The sequence below is a fragment of the Pavona decussata genome, unplaced genomic scaffold, assembly GCF_977016875.1.
Source record: "Pavona decussata unplaced genomic scaffold, jaPavDecu1.1 SCAFFOLD_175, whole genome shotgun sequence".
In the NCBI taxonomy this organism is placed as follows: Eukaryota; Metazoa; Cnidaria; class Anthozoa; order Scleractinia; family Agariciidae; genus Pavona; species Pavona decussata.
The window spans coordinates 110,901-133,268 of NW_028145586.1; the positions used below are offsets into that span (position 1 = coordinate 110,901).

Here is a 22,368-nt window from a genome sequence, read left to right on the forward strand (position 1 = left end):
CACAGGTCATGTCTCATTTCACTCAGGTGTCAATATCACGTCTAATTCCAAAGAAAAGCCCCTCTTTTCTCTTTCATAGTATTTCCTGACCTTACTTTCTTGTGATGAACCGTAACTGGAGTATTGTGAATGACTAGCATATTCCTTCAGCTTAGAAAGTCTCAAAATGTGCTCAATTTCTGTAGCCACCTTTTTGAAAATCAGCTCAGATATGTGTGTATACGAATACGCATGTTATATGCATTTTATGCGTATATTTTGGTTAGCTTATCCTGAGCTGCACTGTAGTATTCAAACAAATTCAACTCGACATCAGAGGTCTACATGTAAGTTGGATTGACAGATTCTAAATCAAACCTTCTGTGCTCTTCTTTATAGGAATGCTGTGCTGTGGCCAGTTTACAGAGGATAACAAGTGGTACAGAGGAAAGATCACAGGCATCAAGAAAGGAGGGCTTGTTGAAGTTCATTTTGTTGACTATGGAAACTATGAGTTGCTTCCACTTTCCCGTGTAAAGAAGCTGCAAGTTGATTTCTTATCACTTCCACCACAAGCAGTGAAATGTGCCTTGGCAAAGATTGACCCCTTGAACCAAAAGGTGGTTTCTGATGATGTTATGAACAGGTTTGAAGAACTAACTCTGGACAAAGAGCTTGTCATGATGGCTGACAAATATGATGAAAGCAATGGTTTATATGAGGTGGTGTTGCTTGACACCAGTGAAGGAAAGAACTTAGACATTGCGAAGGATTTACAGACTATTATGGGACCTTCCACAAAGCGAGAGCCAGCTCACATCGAAGGTGTACAAATTCAACCTGGTACTACTGAACGTGTGTTTGTTTCTTCAGCAACCAGTGTTGCAAAGTTTTCGTGTCAACTTATGAAGATGGCTGATGGCTTGGATGAGCTCATGAATCAAATGTTTGAGTATTATGAAGAGCTGAGTGGGCAGCAGGAACAAATGTCAAAACCTTCTGTTGGTGAGTTTTGTGCTGCCAAGTTTACGTTGGATGATGGTTGGTATCGTGCAAAAGTGCTGGAAGTCCAGGGTAGCAACGTGTCAGTCCTTTATATTGACTATGGCAATTCTGAAACACTGTCATTATCAAGACTGAAGGTTTTGAATTCCAAGTTTCACAGCCTTCCTAGCCAGGCTATTGATTGTTCATTATCTGGAAACTGCAGTGGTGTCTCTGATGCTCAATTCCAAGAACTGGTATCAGAGAAAGAGTTTATGGCCAGAGTGGAAATTGTCAGAAATGGAGTTTCTGTGGTGGATCTAGTATCCAAGGAAACCAACCAGTCTATCTCAAACATTCTAAGTAAGGAAGCAAATCAGCAAAGTGCTACACCTTCAACTTGCAGTGTTCCCACTTTACAGTGGAAAATTGGAGATGTCATTGATGTTTTTGTACCATTTGCAGAAAGTGCACAAAAATTCTTTTGCCAAGCAACTGATAATTCAAGTCAACTTGATGACCTTATGAACCAACTGGAAGAACATTACAGTGTTGGTGCAGAAAATCTCTCTACAATCGCAGTTGGTTCTTGTTGTGTTGCTTGGTATAACGAAGGAGGATGGTACAGAGCAAAGGTTGATCAGGTTCAAGGAAGAGAGGTGAAAGTTACGTACATTGATTATGGTGATACTGCAACTGTCCCACTTAGCAGCATCAGAAGCTTGAAGCCTGACTTTTCTTCTTTACCAGCTCAAGCCGTGCAGTGTTGCCTGAGAGGATTTTCCAGTAATAAAGGACCTGAAAACTTCAAAGATCTTGTTCTTGAACAGGAGTTTAAAGCACAGGTTACAGGTGCAAGGGACAATGGTATTTATGAAGTTGACTTGGTAGCAAAAGATGGTTCTGCTGCAATTAGTCAGTTGATGTCCAAGGATCTACGGACATCACCAGCAATGCAAAATATGGCCTCAAGTGTACTCAGTATCCAGTGGAAACCGGGTGACAGGGTGGATGTCTTCATTCCTTTTGTAGAAAGTGCACAAAAGTTCTTTTGTCAGGCCTCTCAAAATACAAGCGATCTTGATGATCTTATGGTGAGGCTAGAGGAACATTACAGTGCGGATCAGGAAGTTGTGACCTCAGTTAGTGCTGGAACTTTCTGTGTTGCAAAGTATGAAGATGGTGGTTGGTACCGTGCCCAAGTAACGCAAGTTCAAGGAGATAGTGTTGGAGTATTTTACATTGATTACGGTGACAATGCAGTGCTTCCATTTAGTAGTGTAAGAACACTGAGGCCAGAGTTCTCAACATTACCTGCTCAAGCTGTAAAATGCTGTTTAAGAGGTTATTCGGCTAGTAGGGGTCCTGTAGACTTCAAGGATCTTGTCATTGAACAAGAGTTTGAGGCGCAGGTGATAAGTGTGAAAGAGCAGAATACTTATGAAGTTGAATTGCTGTCAAAAGATGGATCAGCTTCAATCAGTAGAACATTGTCCAAAGAAACAGAAATAGCAAGTGCACCATCATGCAGAGTACCCAACATTCAGTGGAAAGCTGGCAACACAGTGGATGTTTTTGTTCCCTTTGTAGAAAGTATGCAAAAGTTCTTTTGTCAGTCTACTCAAAACTCTGGTGATCTTGATGATCTTATGGCAAAACTTGAGGAACATTACAGTGCAGATCAGGAGGTTGTGAGCTCAATTAGTTCTGGAATGTTCTGTGTTGCCAAGTATGAAGATGGTGGTTGGTATCGTGCTCAAGTTATGCAAGTAAGGGAAGAAAGTATTGACGTTTTTTACATTGACTTTGGTGACACAGCAGTACTTCCATTAAGCCATGTAAGAACACTGGCTCCAGAGTTCTCAACATTGCCTGCACAAGCTGTGAAATGTTGCTTGAAAGGTTTTTCTAACAGTAATGGACCTGAAACGTTTAAGGATCTTGTCATTGAACAGGAATTTAAGGCACAAGTGATTAGTGTGAATCACCAGGATGCCTATGAAGTTGATTTGTTGACAACAGATGGAACATCACTCACCAAAACATTGTCCAAAGGAGCAGAAACTACCAGTACACCATCCTGTAGTGTAGCTAGCATTCAGTGGAAACCCGGGGACAAAGCCCATGTTTTTGTCCCCTTTGTAGAAAGTGGACAAAAGTTCTTTTGTCAACCTGCTCAAACCTCAAATGATCTGGATGATCTTATGGCAAAACTTGAGGAATATTACAGCACTGATGAACAAACTATGCCGTCAGTCAGTACTGGATCTTACTGTGTGGGTCAGTATGAGGATGGTGGCTGGTATCGTGCACAAATCACTCAAGTTGAAGGAGAAAGTGTCAGTGTCTTTTACATTGATTATGGTGATGTTGCAACCCTCCCACTTAGCGGAATAAGATCTTTGAAGTCAGAATTTTCAACATTGCCTGCACAAGCAGTTCAGTGCAATCTTAAAGGTTACTCTAGCAGCCAAGGACCTGAGAACTTCAAGGATCTTGTCCTTGAAAAAGAGTTTTGTCTTCATGTGGTTTCCAACGAACATCCTGGAATGTACGAAGTTGAGTTGCTGTCTATAGATGGTTCAAGATTGTTTGGTGATATGATGGCCTGTGAAACTGAGAAAGGTGTGTTGTTACATATTAGGCTTTGTGTCTCATATAGGTCAGATTTATTAAATACCAGTTTTTATGAATGATCCTCAGGGAAGGTTTGTGAGAGATGTATAGAAACAACAGATTGTCACTGTGGATTAAAGGCTTAAGCATGCCTCTTGTCTTACCGCCATCTATGAATCATACTATAGGTGGTTATTTAAGGGGAGGCATATTAAATGGATACCTTGTAGCCCACCGGGATTGTCCTATATGTGTGGACAGGCCTGGGAACTGGAATCCAACATCAGTGTGAAGACTGTTACTTTTTGGCTTGTTAGGAAAGCAAGACAGGAATATATTTAGCTTGAAGTTTATGACCTGTAGTTGTGAGGCCCTTTTGGCAGACTGCAATAAATTTGTATGCTGTACTAGTCTAATTCTACAATTGTACTAGTCTTGTAAAATAGACCATTTTCATGATAGCGCCATTTGACTACAACTACCAGAATTTGTTTTGTTTTCCTTTTCAAATTCAAATTTTGTAACCGTAGAGGAAAGCAAAGAATAATAGCTCTAATTAGCATGAGAAAACAAAAAAAAAACTTAAGTATTCTGGTAGTTGTAGTCAAATGATGCCATAGTGAAAATGTCCTATTTATGTTGCAGACTAAACATAATGACCAAGAGCCAAATATTGTCCTACCCAGTTGGACCTAACCTGGTCAACATTGTAAACAAAGGCAAATAATTATTGATTTTGACCGATTTAAAACTGTTTATTTTTTATACAGGCAGTATAATTTTGGAATTCAAAAGTAAACTTAACTTTTACTGTATTAGTAATCGTTTGTTCAGTTTGATGTCAAAATTTTTATGTTTTTAAGAAAGAATCGTTTATCAAGTTTATGACCTTGTATGATGCCATCCCATTTAAAAATACTGTGGAAATCAGTCACCTATTGAGAGAGGCAAATTACATGTGGAGATCTCACAAATTTATTTTGATATCAAAGGTTAACCACACAAGAATTTTCATCCAATGAAGCATATAATGTTACCAGACTTCTTCTTTTTTGCACTCCCCAATGATTTATTAAGACAAGTTTAAGTAATCTAGTACTACAAAGTATGTGAGTGGTGTAGCACCCATGTTATGTTATAGAAATGGAATATTATAATAATAATAATAATAATAATAATAATAATAATAATAATAATAATAATAATAATAATAATAATAATAATAATAATAATAATAAAGACTTTATTAACAGCATTTCCACAGAGTGGCTCTTCATCCGTTAATATCTAACTAAAATTAATTACAACTAAGACAAACTTAAGAAAAACGGTGTTAAAATGAATAACAGAATATGTGTTCCAAACGCTAAATGAAAATCAATCACAGTCTGGACCTGGCTTTATCTTGTAGCAATTTCTTCGTCTCCTTAAAAAATAAAATTAGATCCATGCAGTTTCTTAAAGGAAGGGGAAGGTTATTAATTATAGAGTGCTGGTGCTCTAATCCAGAAGTCATGGGTTCAAATACCACGAAAGTGAAAGATTTTTTTTTTTTACCTCAGCTAACCAAATTTCCTTCACAGGGCTACATGTAGCAAGCCCAGGGAACTAAAAAGACACAAGTCCTCACTTTATCACTCAATAAATAATTTCATTCCATTTCTATTATAATAATCTATGTTTGTTTACATTACCCTTCGTTAACCACCTGTGTTCCTGCTTTGAAGAACCATCTCCTGTTGCTGATATCACAGCTGGCTCCTTCATCCAGCTGTGTCCCACTGCATGTGTCAGTCCACACCTGTTCCACTGTCAGATTGCATCAGTTGATCATAAAGATAAGCTTCAACAGTTGATGGATAAACTGCAGGAATGCTATGAAGCCCTTGGTGAACAGGAGCAAACCATAGCAAGTCCAACAGTTGGATTGAATTGTGCTGCAATTTTTGAAGGTTAGTGTTAATTAAAGAAGCTTAAGGGTTAGCATGGAGATTTTTGGCTTTGGATAATCCTAATGACCCCAAAGGGGTTAAGGTGAGGGGAAAGCTTGTTTGCATGTTTTTGTTTTTTGTTTAGGATTTTTGTAGATTTACCTTCACTTCACTCTGGCTAAGAGTATGGGACAAAAAAAAATAAATAAAAAAAATTGCAAAATTTAGTTGTTACCTTGGTCTCCTCATTTTGGATAATGTGAGGATATATCCAATAGCAGAAACGATGGAGTATTCCAAGGAGGAGCCTTTTGGCAGTGGGTGTGCCCATGGGGTTACTAAGGACTTGAATTCATAGGGTGGCATAACAGTTTTATAGGCTTGGAAAACATGTGTGAAGGGGGAGGGGGCAGGACTGCTCATATATTTTTTGGGAAGGTTCTGGTTAGGATGGGGGGAGGGTTGATAATAAATGCCTTTCCCACTGGGGACTCTATCAAGGCAAATAAAGTTTTAAATTCTGTGCTTGGTTCTGAGTATTCTTTCTTTCCTTTGGGGGTGGGTGGGGGTTAAATGTTGACCTCATTTATGTCGCTCAGCACTGCACTTCAACATGTGAATTCACCCTGGGTAAGGGAACATGGCCAAATTTGACAAAATCCACAGGCAGACAGCTGACTACTACATTTCCTCAGGTGATGGTTTGTGGTATAGAGGAAGAATCAACAAAGTAGTCGACCAGCAGTTGGTGGAGGTGTTTTATGTTGACTTTGGGAACTGTGAGACTGTACCTCTTAGCAAGTTGAAGACTATAGATGCAGACCTGCTACAGCTTTGTGCCCAAGCTATCCGTTGCAGCTTATCTTCCATTACACCTGTTAGTGGTGTAACATGGCCAGATGCTGCCATAGAAAAGTTCAACAACCTTACAATGCACAAGAAATTACTTGGGAAAGTAATCAAGAAAGGTGAGGACTTATCTCATACATTCTCCACTCTTGACAGATGACACCCTGCTTCTGAAACTGTCTCTTGGAAAAAAATTTAGAAAGCACTGCGGAAAGTTGCTGCTCAACAGCATTCACATGAGTCACTGTCTCAAACATCCAGACTTCCTTTGTCTGGAAGACTCCTGAAGTTAGAGCCACATTTTATTGAAAAATAAACAGCATTACAGGGAAGTACTGCTTGTTTTCTCTGACTTCAATGATGCACAAACTTAAAAAGAGTAAAAAACAGAGACTTCTACCACAGGAAGGAAATGGGTAACAACTTTGTGATTGGTCATAATGGGTGATTACATTCAAAGAATTGCAATTTAGGGCCAGTCTGCCCTGTTCAGTGGATATATAATTAGAACCACAGGGACACACGTACTGCCGAGAAAAAAAAAACGTTTATTGAGTTGTTATCTTTGTGATTTCTTCCACTGACTCTACATTCAGTACCGTAGAAAAGCACTTGCTATTAGCTTTTGCTTGAATGGACATGCACGTGGATCTAACAGACTCAAAAGGTAGAACTACTGTGTACAAAAAGTACTGGTTAGTAACTTTCACTTGAATGGTCACATGTCAGGATTTCATCCAAAGAATCAAAGTTAAAACTACCTTGTACAGCGTAACAAACAATACCACAGGAAGTTACTGCTCAATAGTTTTCATTTGAATGGTCACACTGGATTTCATCCAAAGAATCAAAGTTAAAACCATCTTGTAAAGCCAGTATCTTTCATTTGAATGGTCATACATTAGGATTTCAACCACTGACTCAAACATTAAATCATCTTGTGCAGCATTACAAACAAGGCATTCGGTTATGTCCTGCTCAGTACCTTTCACATGAATGGTCACATCAGAATTTCATCCACATACTTGATCACATTTACATGTGTATGGAGCTAAAGGGAAGACCCCTTGCTATTAAAATTATAACAACATTGACTGACATATTGACCTTGACTATTGCATGGCAATGTATTTACATCTAATGTGTATTAAAATAATGTCTTTTCTCTTGTTATAGGAAGTGATGACACCCTGGTGATTGAGCTCTTTGATACAACAGACTCGTCTGCTGATGTAAACATTGGTGAGCTGCTAGTTTCAGAAGGATTGGCTAGCTTGGGCACCACAAGTTCTGTTCAATCGACAGCAGTGATCAAGCCCTTTTCTGCCCTTGGAAAGTCTAAACCTGCTGAAAATGAGAAAGTTTATGTCACTGCTGTTGAGTCACCTGAATGTTTTTATTGTCAAATCAGTGGTTCTGAAGACAAGGTTACTTCTCTGATGGGTGAGATCTCTGCTGTTTATGATTCCATGCCTGCAAACGAGCTTGCCGTGACTAACATATCTGTTGGAGATGTTTGCTGTGCACAGTTTTCTGAAGACAACCAGTGGTACCGTGCTCTTGTGGAAGAGAACAATGCCAACAAGCTTTCTGTGAGATTTATTGATTACGGCAACACAGAAACATTGCCAATCAGTCGAACAAAGGTGCTTAACGATGCTTTCTTTGTGGAACCTCCCTTAGCCATTAAGTGCAGTCTTCATGGAGTCCAACCTTTGGCTGCTCAAACCTGGCTAGATGAAGCAGCTACATTCTTTGAGGAACTTACTTCTGATAAAGAGCTGGATGCAAAGTTCTTGAGTTTTACAGAGCCATTCCAGATTCAGCTGAGTGACGATGGCATAGATATTGGTGGGGAACTTGTTAACACACGGCTAGCTGCTGCAAAGCTGATTACTTCTGCCAGATCTGCAGGTGATGAGTATGCAAAGCCCACTGTAGAGTGCGGCAAGATGTATGATGTTTCCGTTACTCACATCTCTTCGCCTGGAAAGTTTTACTGTCAGTTGGTGAACTTGAGTGATCAACTTGAAGGAAGTAAGTGTAAGATGTAGTGAATTTCTAAGTTGTTTCACGGATGTCAATCCTGATTAGTGCTATAAAGTATTATAATGAAAAAGCTTCATGTTTATCATGACTGTTTTGTGATCATCATCCTGCAGTTGCTGTTGGATGAGGTTCTTTCAGTTGCTTTAAATTATGTGCTCTTATTTGAAGCTTTTTGCCGGCTCAGTATATATAAACATTGCTTTTATAGAATAAAGAAAAACATAATTTAAGTTTTAAAACCTCAGCAATGAAATTAAATAGATTTAAATGTAATTTAACTTAGTTAACGACTTGGAGCAAGTTTGCTCCCTGGTGGCGTGGCATAGCGTGGTGTTAGCATTAATTGGCATATAGTTTAGGCACTGATGGCGTATTAACATTTGGGCGTTTGTTGTTGCATTACTGTTTGGGCCTGGTTCAGGTCTGCAGGCAGTCGCGTTGCCAGCTGTATTCTCTTGTGATTTAGGCGTGCACATCCTCAGAATTTTACTCCACTCAGCGTTTTTCATGGCGTGGTTGGTTTATTACGTTTTGTAGGGCTTTTCGTTCCTTCCCTTCCCTCCCGGTAGTGTTAGTTTGTTATTGTTTGGGATTAGCGTTAGGGTTGGGGGTTGGGCAAGGGTTAGGATTAGTTTAATGTCTTATTTACTTCTTTTTCTTCCACTGAGCTTCTAGTCTCAGTAGTGTGATGGGGGCTGGGGCTGGATTAAGGGTGGGGCTCGTGGCTGGATTGTGGGTAGGGCAGGCTTATGGGGTGTTCTACCTACCTTGGTTTGGGTTGGCAGTACCAGCTCCCTGGCCCCTGGGTACCCAGCCTTTAACTTGTTATTTAACCAGAACCCACTGAAATAAAAATGATTGATTTCTTTGACTTCTATAATAAGGGCATGCCTCATATATAGACAGTTTACTGTCCTTTTGTTTGGTTGTCTGTGTTAGAGAAGTTCAACACTATTGTAACCATTATTAATTGTCCTTCCTTTGTCCTATCTTTCCAGTGATGACGGACTTAAACACCCACTACTTCCAGCTATCTGAAACCGAAGGTTGTTTAGTCTCACCGACAGTGGGACAGCCGTGCGTTGCCCTATATGAAGAAATGTGGTTCAGAGCCAAGGTTCTCAAGCTCTCAGTGAATGACATCATGGTACATTATGTGGACTATGGAAATGAAGAGACTCTGACACCCTCTGCTGTGAAACAGATTACCCCATCATTCCTTAAAACACCTCAAGTTGCTGTTGAATGTTCAATTGATCTGAACCGAGACGAGTGGTCGGAGGAAGCCACCACCCTCTTTGAAGAACTGACAGGCGAGAATCAGCTAATCGTAAAGATCCTTAGTCAGCATGGTGACAGGTATCAGGTCAAGGTGTTTGATAAGGATGCACGCTGCATAAGTGAAGACGTGTTTAACATCATCCCAGGAGCAGGTATTAATCTAAAGTAATAGAAGAGTGTGGTTTACCCTCTAAACTCCAATATCAAAATGCAATTTCTCTTCTCTGTTTTTCATATATTTGTTTTGGTACCAGTTGGGTAAATTTGCTTAAACATGGAGACCTATTCTTGGTGATCATTTTCTTTTTTTTTTCTTGACTTGATGTTTGATTAATTGCTTATGTTATTAAGGAGAAATTAGTTGTTGGTAACTGCTGGGGCTGAAGGGTACCTCCTATGCTTCAGGGACAAAAATTCCTAAAAAGATTTCCTCAGACCAAAATAAAGTTGAGTATTTAAAAGGTTTGTAACCTCACTAAGTGAAATTTGCTGGGAAATCCAAATTGTTCTAATTAGCTATTAGGGGTGAAATATTCAGCTTCTCCTTGATACAATCTGTATAATGATACACTGGTGGTGATTTGGTTATTTTGATTCAGTTCATGTGCCAACACAAGCTTTGTTTATTGTTTGTTTGGCTGAAGAATCTGATGGTATGGAAAGGAAGATGTTGTGCTTAATTGTTTCAAGTGCATCACCAAGTTGGTGTGCTCTCATCAGTAGAGCAAATTTTGTGAGTAGCAGTATTTCTGTTGGCATCTTTAAAACCAAAATGCCTGCAAACAGGTGACCCAAAAGTTGAGGGGTAGGTCCTAGAGTTTCACTAGTTCAGCCATTTTTGCAAACAAATTTTTTGTTCACGGCGCATCAGGATATTCTTATTCAATCTGTAGAGAATAATTTGACGATCATTTAATGCAAGAATAGAGATTTTTTCATTGAATCTGAGCAAAGTTATAGGCTTTTTTGTTTTTTCCACAAAGTGCGGTGTCTTTTAAGAATTTAAAAATAATTTAATTTAACAATAATTTAATTTAAAAATGATTTAATTTAAAAATTCAATTAGTGAAGTGTCGGCAAGATCTTTGAATAAACAAGACGCTTTTTCGTTTACGTGGCATGTGTTAATGTATGTTTAGCACTAGTGGCCTTATTTATTGTACATGTAGGCCTCACTGATTTTTTAACCTATCCTTCCTTCGCTATTGTACTAACTGAATAGTTTTAGTCAGAAAGATTGTGTGATATTGCGTTGCGCTACTTGAAAGTTTGCCGCCAGAAAATGTCTTCAGCTGAAAGAAGCACTCTTAACTGAAAAGTTCACTGTTAATCATAACTTTTTCCATACATGAACTCAACATCTTTCATCATATTTTTGCTTCTCATACAAGTGTATTACATCAAGTAGATTAGTTTGCTGAAAAAAATTAGTTTGGCTGTCAGTTTACCCGCAAAAGTGGAAAGTGCCATGTCACGCATCAGTGACGTCGTAAACAAAATTATGCAAATTTCTGGTGAAATGAACATTTTTAGATCTTGTCAGCTTTCATAGAGGTTTCAAAGGGAAAAAATGTTTCATTTTCGCAATTTACATCTGGTAATTTTTGGGAAAGCAAAAGGACGCGGTCGATAAATTTTCATCAACTGTTTAATACATACCGTGTAGAATTTATTGAAATGCTTGTGTACAGGATCAAAACCTTTTTGGTACGTTCATTGAATAATGAAGCATAATACAGACAACTAGCTTTCATTGAAATAATTCTTATTTAGCAAATTATTTTTACTTGAAGATTGCATGGACTGAACTCCAAAGGAAAAATTTCACGCATTTATGTCGGGCATGAAATGTAATGCGACACTTTGTTCAACAGATTTTTTTCGTTTTTCCACAAAGTGCAGTGTCTTAAATTCAATTATTGAGTGTCAGTATCAACTTTGAATAAAAAAAACCAATATGAAAATTTTTTAATCGGCGCATCAGAATAACCTTATTCAATGAGTAGAGAATAAGTTACAGTCATTTTTATAGTACAAAAATGGTTATTTCTCGTTACATAATTGGGAAAAAGTATGATTTCTTTTAGCTTTCAGGGAAGTATCCATAGCCGTCTTAATTTCAATTACTGATGTGTCACTGCATTCACGAGTTGGCTCACAGGAGCCTTTGATTAAAATCTATACTCGATATATGCATCTAAACTTTTGCAATATTAACACTCTCTGCTATGAAACTATGTAACCATGCAATTCTACATATAGTTGACTTTAACGTTTTTTCCTTTGGAAAAAACTCTTCACTAGTATGTTACAATATGAAGTCTCTGCTGGATGGTACCATTTGATATCCTTGTTGTGTGTAATTGCAACAATGTTCTACATTCCTTGCTCTAAGCAGTTAGATATAATACTTAATCACTGGGAGATTCATTAAACATCTGTCATGATGGACATCTTCAAGGGTCTGTGATAGCATTTTCAAGTAATCCCCTCGAGAATAAGTTTGTTAAATGTTTGCCGTGAATTCAACTTCCACCCATAATATCGTATTGTCTGTTGTGGCAAGGTGTCCTTGACTAGCATTCAGGAACTTGGTTCCCCAGAAATTAAAATGGGCACCCAAGTTATGGTTGGGTGAGGGATGCTTCAGATTTCTAGTCTAGGCTCCTAAGCTCTTGAGCTCTGGCTTCCTTGAACATTCAAGAGCCACAGCCTTGATTAGGTTGACATTGATGGTCCGTGGTTAACTAAGTCTCCTTTTCTTTATTTCCAACTCAGTTCAAGAATTGCAACAAGAAAAGCCAACCTTAAAGCAACTGGCTTTGAACATAGGCCACACAGAGAATGTGTATGTTGTTCACACTGAAAACTCCAGGGAATTTTACATTCAGCTGTCAAGAACATATCAGGAACTTTCGCAAATGATGTCTGAGATTTCGGAGGTATACTCTGGCCTTGCTGATGATGTGCGCCCAGAGGATATAGTGGTTGGTACTCCACTTTGTGCCCTTTATGGTGAAGATGGGTTGTGGTACAGAGCAGTCATTGAAAGTGTACCATCGGAGTTTGAAGTTGCGGTGCGGTACATTGACTATGGAAACAGTGATGTTGTGCTACTGTCAGATGTCCGACAGTTGAGCAAAAGGTTTTTTGACCTTCCGGTTCAAGCAGTTCGTTGCTGTCTTCCCTCCCTAGAGGAAGTGGACTCGTTTCAACAGAGAGTTGATGGCAAAGAACTGAATGCAACATTTCTGTCATTAGAAAATGGCACCTGGCAAGTCAGTTTATCAGATGGGGTTGAAAGGATGCCAGAGGATGTTGCCGAAGTTGTAAAGATCAGTGAATACCTTAAGCCTGCAGTCATGGGAGAGATGAGAGACCGTGTATATGTGAGCCATGTTGTCAGCCCAGATGAATTCTATGTGCAGTTTGAATCTTCCCTTGATGAATTGTCACTTTTGAGTGTGCAGATCAGTCAATTCTACTCGAGCATGGCACCGTCCAATTATGCTTTAAATAATCCTTGTGCAGGAATGTCGTGCTGTGCAAGATTCAGTCAAGATGGTGATTGGTACAGGGGGAAAATTACAGGTGTGGCCTCTTCTGGAGCAAAGGTAGAATTTGTCGACTATGGAAATGGGGAAGTAGTACCTTTTCATGACATTAAGGACACTGACAAGAAATTCATGCAGTTACCCCAGCAAGCCATTCTCTGTGGTCTTGATGCAACTAAAGACATTTGGACTGCACAAGAAGTGAACATTTTCAAGTCTGTTGCCCTTGACAAGTCTTTTGATGCCACATTTATCATTCGTGATGGACAAAAGTGGAGGTTGTGTTTAGAAAGTGGTGGAGTCTCTGTTGTGGATATGTTCATGAATAAAGATACCGCAACCCACAAGAAAGCTGGAAGCGAAGTGTCAAGCATACAAACAAAGAGTTACGTAGAGCAAACATTGTCATCTGGCCAGATTGAGGAGGTCTTTGTAAGCCATGTGACAGAGTCTGGAGACTTTTACATTCAGTTGTCAAAGACATCGGCAGATCTAGGGACAATTGAATTCCTTGTTAGTGAATTCTATGATCAACTGGGACTTACTGATGAAGTCTTGGAAATGTGTTTTGTGGATTCACTGTGCTGCGCCAAGTTTAGTCAAGATCTCAAGTGGTACAGGGCCCTCATCACAAAGGTGTTCTCTGATAAAGAGGTAGAAGTTCTTTTTGTCGACTATGGTAACATAGATTCTGTCAAAGTGGAAACTGTGAAGCAAATAAAGCCTGAGCTCTTAACATTCCCAGTGCAAGCAGTCAAGTGTCGGCTTGAAGGGTCCAAAGAAGTTTGGACGGAGAGTGATGTTGAGCAATTTGAAGCCAGTGTTATTGATAAGCCTCTGCATGTAACATTCACAAGACAAGAAGGAGACAAGTGGTTTGTGACCATACAAGAGCTTGATATGTTTGCTACCAAAGAATGCCCAAAAGTCAAATCCTTCTCCAAGGAGGTGTTTGATTTTAGCAAGCGAGAGAATGCTTTTTTTGTGTATGCAGATTCCCATGACTGCATCTGGCTTCAACCTGAGAGAACTGGGAATGCTTTAATTGAACTGATGGATCAAATTGCTAATGACATCACAGGGCAACCAATGCACAAGTCTCAAATGATACCAACAGTACCTTGCCTTGCAAAGTTTATGGAAAATGACATGTGGCATCGTGCACAAATTCTAGATGTTCTAGACAATGGCAATGTTACTGTGTTCTATGTAGATTATGGCAGTTCTGAAACCCTTCCAATGGATAGACTGCATCCTATCAGTGACGCCCATTTCAAACTTCCAGCACAAGCAATCCGTTGTCAATTGGCCGATGTACAAGGTGTGGACCCAAACAAGATTACTGAATATCTCAATGAGGTTCTCTTTGAGAAGGTTGTGGAAGTTGAAGTACAGCAGCAGCATCCTGACAGTTTTTGCACGGTTAAGCTTTATGACGCTGGTGCTGAACAGTCAATAAATGAACAGTTAGTTGGTGAGTGCCTTGGGGATACTTCGCTGCTCGAAGAGACAAACCTAGAACAAGCAACTCCACCACGGCTTGGGTCAGCTCAAGAGAAGAGAGCTTTTAAGCTTCCAGAACTCATGCCAGGCGGCAAAGTGCCAGTTAGTTTCATCTCTGCTTTCCTGCCTGCCGAGATGCAGTTATTGCTCACAGACAGAACTGATAAACGTGATCAGCTAAGCAACAACATGACTTCCATGTATGAGGCTCTTGATGACAGTGAACTCAAATTTGAAAATCCAGTAGTTGGAGACTTGTGTTGTGTGCATTTTTCTCCTGAACAGGATGGAAACAAGAAATGGTGTAGAGGTGAAATTATAAGTATTTCTGCCGATGAGACAGTTACCGTGAAGCTTGTAGACTATGGGACACATGAGAAGATCCCTATTTCAGGGTTGAAATCTCTGAAAGATGAACTCTTGGACACACCTGTATTTGTCTTGGAAAGCAGCTTGGCAAATATCCACCCAAGTTCGGGTGATTGTCAGTGGTCACCCGAGTGCTCAACTGTCTTGGAATCCTTGTGTCGCTCAAAGGCATTGGTTGCTGAGATAACGCAAGTGACTGGCAGCTTTGTAGAGTTGGTCCTTTATGATGGTAGTGAAAAGTCTGTCAATCAGAATCTCATTGATCTGGGATATGCAAAGGCAAGTGAAATCGAGGAAGATTTCTCTGGAGAACAGCTTTGTTTAAAATGGCCAGCATTTCAGGTTGGACAATGTACAGAGGTGTATTTGATGGCAGTTAAAGACTTGCAGTCAATGCAATTGCAACTTGCCGACTCAGAAGCAGACTTGACTAAGATGAGGGAACAGCTTACCTCAGTTTACTCCACTCTGGGTGAAGCTGAAGAAGTTCTTGGAAACCCAAGGGTGGGGCAAGTTTGTTGTGCCCAATTCGCCGAGGATGAAGAATGGTACAGAGCTGCTGTAACTTGTGTGTCTGATGCAGGAGTTGAGGTAAAGTTTGTTGATTATGGTAACATGGACACGGCTCTGTCGGTCAAGCGACTGAGGGAAGACTTCTATGTGTTGCCAGTTCAGTGCTTTAAATGCAGCCTCCATGGTGTAGTGCCAGCAGCTGAAACCAGTGCAACAGAAGTTGCAGCCAGACTGCTTGAACTTTGTGATGGTAAACGACTAACAGCTGAAACTACAAGTGTCACAGGTGATTCTGTGGTAGTTAATTTATTTGATAAATCAGGAGAAGCAAAAGAGTCTGTTGCGGATATTCTTGTTAAACTAGGAAATGCAGTGTCTCAGCCAACACCACAGGAAGGACCCAGGAGAGTTTCGTTGAGTGAAGATGGAAAAATAGTCTACAAGTATCCTGAATATGGGGTTGCTTATGGCGTGAATTTGATGTCAGTGAACTCACCCAGTGACTTTTGGTGCCAGTTAAAAGATTCCAAGGCAGAGCTCACACTACTGTCAGAAACGACTGATCTGTTTTACCAGAATCTGGGTGAAAATGACTTGAGGCTCTGGTGCCTTCAAGCTGGTGACATATGCTGTGCAAAGTTTAGTGACGATGACAGGTGGTATAGGTCACAAGTTAGTGAAGTGCATTCGGAAGGGCAAGCCTGCGTGCGTTCAGTGGATTACTCCAAGCAGGAAACTCTAACCTTGGACAGGATCAAGAAGCTAGAGGCACAATTTGCTGTACTTCCTGTTCAGACCATCAACTGTGGCCTTGCTGATGTTGAACCCCCACACAAGTACTATGGAGAGGAATGGAGCAGTCAAGCAGTGGTGCGATTTAAAGAACTTTGTGATGAGAAAGATCTTAAGATCAAGGGCAAAGGAACAGATGGTAACCTCACTTTTGTGGAGTTAATAGACTCCACAGGTTTGTCTGTGGCTGATAAGCTGTTATCTGAAGGATTGGCTGTAGAGACCAAGTCTCCATTGACAGTGTCACCCATAAAAGACCCACAGAAGCAATCGGTTTCTTCCCCAGCAGACCAAGTGGACAAAGCTCTTGAGCAGAGCTCAGAAGAAGATGTCTTTCAGGAAGCTGAATCAGGTCTTGAAGGAGTTGATGAGGTAGCGAAGGAGAAAGACCACGAAGAGGAAGAGGAGGAGGAGGAGGAGGAGTTTCATGATAGTAATGATCAGGTCGGCAGTGAAGCTTCCAGTGATGAGAAAAAGGTTTTATTGGGTATTGAGAGTGACCAAGGTGTGCCTGAAACAACTGAAAGTGCCCTGGAAGGTGAAGAGGTTCAAGAACCACAGGAGACAGAACTCCAAGATGTTGAAAAGAAAGAGGGGGGCGATGAAAGGGGACTTGTGCAGATCACAGAGGAAGTTCTAGAGGAAAAACCAGGTCCTGAAGTGAACAAACAGCAGGAGGAGGATGACAAGAAAGAAGAAATTACAGAGGAGGTGGATTCTGAAGAAACTAAGGCACAAGGCATTGAGATATTAGGTGTAACAGAGGAGATTGAAAGTAAAGTAGACAAAAATATGGAAGTTGCAGACACTTCTCAAACTGCTGGATTATCAGAGAAAACAGAGGAATTGGGTGAACGAGAATTGGAGACAGAAGAAAGGTTGATAACTGCTAGTATGCCGGAACAGAAAGATGACAGGGAAGAAGAGAGTGAAATGGACAGTTCTGAAACTGCTAGAGAAGAACAGGAATTAAAAACAGAAGTTGCTTCTGCTGTCTATGTGCCAGAAGAAGCCAAAGAAAGAGAAGAGAAAGAAACAACTGATGTAGACAGCTCTAGAGAAAAACAAGAAGAATATGAAGAAGGTTCTGTAAATGCTGCCATTACTGAACAGGAAGGTGATGGAGTAGAGAAAGAGATGACCAATGCAGACAGTCCTGACACAGGTAGAGGAGAGCAAGAAGAACTTACCATTGAAGGTTCTGCTACCAGCAATATTCCAGAACAGAAAGAGGAAAAGGTAGACAAGGAAACAGATGATGCAGATAGTTCTGAAAGTGCTGCTGAAGAAGAGCAAGAAGAACCTAGGTTGGAAAAAATTGCTGCAATTGCTGTTGGACCAGAAGTGATAGAAGGTACCGAAGGAGTAGAGGAGCAGGGTGACAAGTATAGGGAACTCCAAGGAGATGTGACAGAAGCTTTTTCTGAAGAGGATTTGACAGGTATGCATCCAGAGATTGATTTGTCATCACAAGCCATGCAGTATAATTGATCACTACTCATATCTAAGTAATGTTTCAGATTGGTTCCAAATTTCATTCAAGGATCGGATGAGTACCAAGGCACAATAGAAATTTTTCATCTGATGGCAAGAAAGCAAAAAAAGCCAAAAAAAAAAAAGATTGGTGTCAGAGAAGTCTGCAGTGATATGGGGCATTATGCACTAGATTTCTAGACTGCAGTTAAGAAACTTGAAAACAGTATTACAAGGAGAAATTCAAAATTAATGTTCATTTCACTCTCGGAGATACTGGTCGTGCATGACATAGACTGACTGTAATGGGAATGTAGTCGCACTAACTAATTTATGATTACAGCCATCCAGTTGCAATGCCTACAATTAGACAGCTGCACATCAAAATTAATCAGCTTAGTGTATACCACAAGTATGATTGTGCCATTTTGATATTACTGCCCCGATTACTCCCTGAATTGCCCAAATACTCAGTCCAAATACTGTTACTGTAAGTGCACTTAATTTTTCGTTACATCATCAAATACTTCATCAAACATACAAGTCATGAGAACATAGTAAATGATCATCAAAGAGAAGCATTTTGATATTTAAAAAGTCCTCATCACTAACACCATAGCCAATGTGTATAGATGGAGGAGAGTGAGGATAATCTGGCTAAAAGGTTAACAAGCAGGCAGGCAATGTTAATACAAAATACTGTAGTGATAAGAGGGTTAGTTTCAAAAGAAACTGTGGTGCTGCATCGTTGGGGAGTAGAAACTAATGTTTAGTTTTATCAAGAGAGTTGACAAGGTAATTGGCCACTGTAAAGAGATTTCATGAGCAAGGGCTATTACTTGAAATGTCAACATTCAAATCTTTTTATGGTGGCCAAATTACCTTATCAACTCTTTTGATAAAACCAAACATTTGTTAATGCAGTGAAAGATTACCAAATTCTTTGAACTAGACAAAGTACTTTTAAGAAATCAGTAGCTGCAGCCTGTTGTAAGAATTCACATTTGACCTTTGCCTCTGTTCTTTAAACAGCAATTACAGGCAGTGCTGGCGATGAAGCAGGGGCAGCAGATGAAAGCAAGAGTGACGAAGAACGGGTAAGTTCTGCGAGTCCTGGGTACCATCCTCCTCCCAGTCCTGCGGCAGTGTTTATACAACCAGGTGGAGAGGTGCAGTTTACAAAGGATCAGTCACCCGGCAAGGAGAACATGGAAAAATGATGTAGGATAGGAAGTATAGGCAATAGTTTAGCTACTGATTGCTGGACAGCTTAAAGCCAGTGGTAGGTAGCATGTGCGAGAATTAATGACAAATGTGGCAGATGGTACTGAGGCCAAGTCTGAGGTGTTGACTTTTTAGCATTTTTCATTTGCTTCAACATAAATTTTTGACCCTTTGACTTTTGGAGATGAACCTACAAGACAAGTCAAGTGCTGGTCTCTGTGTGTTAAATGCAAATAATTTTTGGTAATGTTGTTAGAAAGGTAATATTGATACAGCTGCATGGGGTGAAAATTTATAGCAGCAAAGCTGGTTATGACCTGTTTCTCTCAATTGTCCAAATATCAAGCTGAATAAAGTGAAAATGCAAAATGTCATGAAGAGTGATTGATAGACTAAGTAGTTCATAGAATCATTTACATTGCGTGGAAGAGAAATTGTTGTAGCATTTGATAGTTACCGTAACATATTAGCATTTTTTTCATTTATATGAGTAAGTTATGAATGAACGTTATCTATGCAGTAGCACTGCATTGAGAGCTTCAGTAGAAAATAGGTAGTTTAAGAATAAAATAATATAATTTTGTATGGTTCATATTTTTTTTCAAATAACTGGCCAATCAGAAAATCATTGCGACTTTAAGAAATCCACCAACAACATAATTAAGTGAAAGTTAGAGTGCAGAGATTGTTGGAATGATTATTCTTAGTTACAACATACTTAGGTAGTGTGTCTTCAAGGGGCTGCTTGTCGCCATTATTGCTTTTAGTTGAGGCTTTTAACAATTCTCTGATTAACTGCTATCTTGGCAGTCAGTTTGAGAAAAACATTAATGCCCAAAACATCTGCCCTGAGTCTGTTTTGCTTGCTAGAGGTAGAGCTATAACAATAATACTTGGCTTGTGAAAATAACAATGTAATGTAATAAAAGAGTTAGTTTATTAATGTTCAACTAATTGTGTTGCCATTTATTATGTTTATCAGATAATTACTTTGAAATTAATTACCATTACCCATTCTGAAATTCTTTTTCTTTTAATTGAACTTGTATTGCAATCAGAATGTCAATTTTTGTCTCACTTTGAATCCTTTTAAAAGTCTTCTAAGAATGGATGCCTTTCCCCACAAAACTGTAATTTGATGCCCATCATTGACGTGCCATCTGCCTGTCAGTATTTTTAAATATTTCTAATGCGGCACTCTTAACAACTGTCGTTTTTGTCTGTCGCTATCTCGCTTTTTTTTTTTTTTTTTTTTTTTTACACATTAACATTCTTCAGTACCCACCCCATAGGGAGCTTCCGGGTGATGGGGTTCATGTAGAAGGTCTGGGTAACCGACTAAGAAATCAAAGCATTTAAAAAACAGAACTGTTCATTTCCAAACAACTGCAAAAAAACATACTTACAAGTGGACTGAACCGGTTATACCAGCATGCATTGACCCCATCAAGTTAAATTACCACAAGGTGTTCAACTAAATTTGCAGGAGGGGGGAGGGGGGGTTAAAATGGGTTTAGAATGGAGAGTTGGGTGTAGTAAAAGTGAAGAGCCTAAAAAAGCTTTTTATTTTGTCCAATATTAAGGTTAAAGCAACAGGGACCTAGTCACATTCACTTGTCCTTCTTCTTTAAGGCCCCCTTTTCTTTAAAACTAGCAAGTTTTGGAATGGCGATAATGAAAAGAACTAGATTATTTTTGTTAATGAAGCAGTCAAACAGCAGTTCTTTTTCAATTGGCTCATAACTGTTGGAGAAAGATTTGTCTTATTGCAGGTTCTGTCTGCCATTCCCAGGATTGCAAACAACTTTTCTTCTTTTGTTTTCCCTAGCTAGAGGAGCAACAATATTTTATTTTAAACCTAACCATAAAAGTTTCTAAGGGACTTTTTTATTATTAGGAACATGTTCCACTACCCATTTAGCTTAACATTACAATAATACCGGTAATGGAGGACAAACTTCACATTTTGTAAAATTAATATCCTCAATTTTGAAATAAGTAGTAAGAGCTGATTTGCCATTAAGTGCTAACCAATTATCTTCAATCATCATGGCTGATCTCTGCAAAACTTTGTTATCTAAAGGCAGCTTGTTCTCTTCCTAGCTTTCCATCCAGCTCTGTCTTCATCTTTGTCATGTTATTACTTGGATCTGACAGCACCATAATACCACTATAGTTTCTTAACCCTTGAACCTCTATGGCAAAACAACATTTTGTCAAGATCCAGGACTACAAACTCAATATCCATGCACGATATACCATTTTAAAGTTACTGAAGAGTCTATTTAAAATGTAAAAATTTAAAAGTTCAAAAACGTCCCAATCCTTGTGTATCTTGGGTGTACGCCTGAACTATAGCTTATTTTGCTAAAGGCTAAGGCTGTTCTTCCAGTCATCTTGTAAAACTGGTAATGAGCATTGATAACACTGATGAAGGTGAAACTTCAGGAGAGCAAAAACAGATCAGTTCACACATTTTTTGTGTCCTCAGCCAATATCCTATACAAGTTATATCCTGTGGGGTTGGATCTGCTTTTAAAATCTTGTTAGGGATGTCGCCATGCTTAAGTGCCTTAACTGGTTGCTTGAAGGGCTTGATGGGGCAAGGGCCAAACACTTGATTTTGCCTTAAACTCCAAATTAGTTTTACTTTGGCATACAGACGTGTTTTCACCAAAAGAGTTTAAGACAAAATCAGCACTTACCCCCATTTTCTACTGAGTAGTTACATTAATCTTGCCACAAGATATTGTTCTCTTAGAGTTCTTCATTCTCAGTAAGATCTGGTGTTATTTCCAGAAGTGGCTTATTGTCTCTAAAAAGTGCTCTTTCCACCTTTTTTACCAGTAATCAGTGTCTTTTATCATCTTTTGTGTTACTGGCAAGCTAGGTGTGCATTATTTATTTATTATTTATTCTCTCCATTCATTCTCCATAGCACTGTATCTGCTGCTTCAACTTGTGCATAATCCATCCACTTCTCTCTCTTGCCTTTATGTTTTACTTCCCTTTCATTCTTGACTGCTAGACCTCCTGTAGCTCCCTCTTCATTGTGATTGTTTCTCAGTTCTATAATGTACTAAGTTTTACCTGACTCATGTATTATTGCTTCAATCTCCTTCCACATATATTCACTCCTCTCTCAGTCATTGTTCCAGTCTCCTTTCACTTATCTTCACTGTTCCACTCCTTTCTCTTTATTTCTGCCTCTTTGTAGGTATTGAATGCTATAGGTGCCCATGTGTTACTGC

At 39.4% G+C, this 22,368-nt stretch overlaps 1 protein-coding gene across 1 annotated transcript in view; it reads left to right on the forward strand.

Moving 5' to 3' along the window:
- Positions 1-22,368, forward strand: part of LOC146463468 (uncharacterized) — a 32,918-nt gene that overhangs the window by 6,121 nt on the left and 4,429 nt on the right. The window contains exons 2-8 of the mRNA XM_085084216.1: positions 379-3,588; positions 5,307-5,531; positions 6,206-6,478; positions 7,536-8,396; positions 9,407-9,841; positions 12,468-17,861; positions 18,926-18,990. Coding sequence (XP_084940342.1) covers positions 379-3,588; positions 5,307-5,531; positions 6,206-6,478; positions 7,536-8,396; positions 9,407-9,841; positions 12,468-17,861; positions 18,926-18,990 — 10,463 coding nt within the window. The remainder of the gene's footprint in view (positions 1-378; positions 3,589-5,306; positions 5,532-6,205; positions 6,479-7,535; positions 8,397-9,406; positions 9,842-12,467; positions 17,862-18,925; positions 18,991-22,368) is intronic.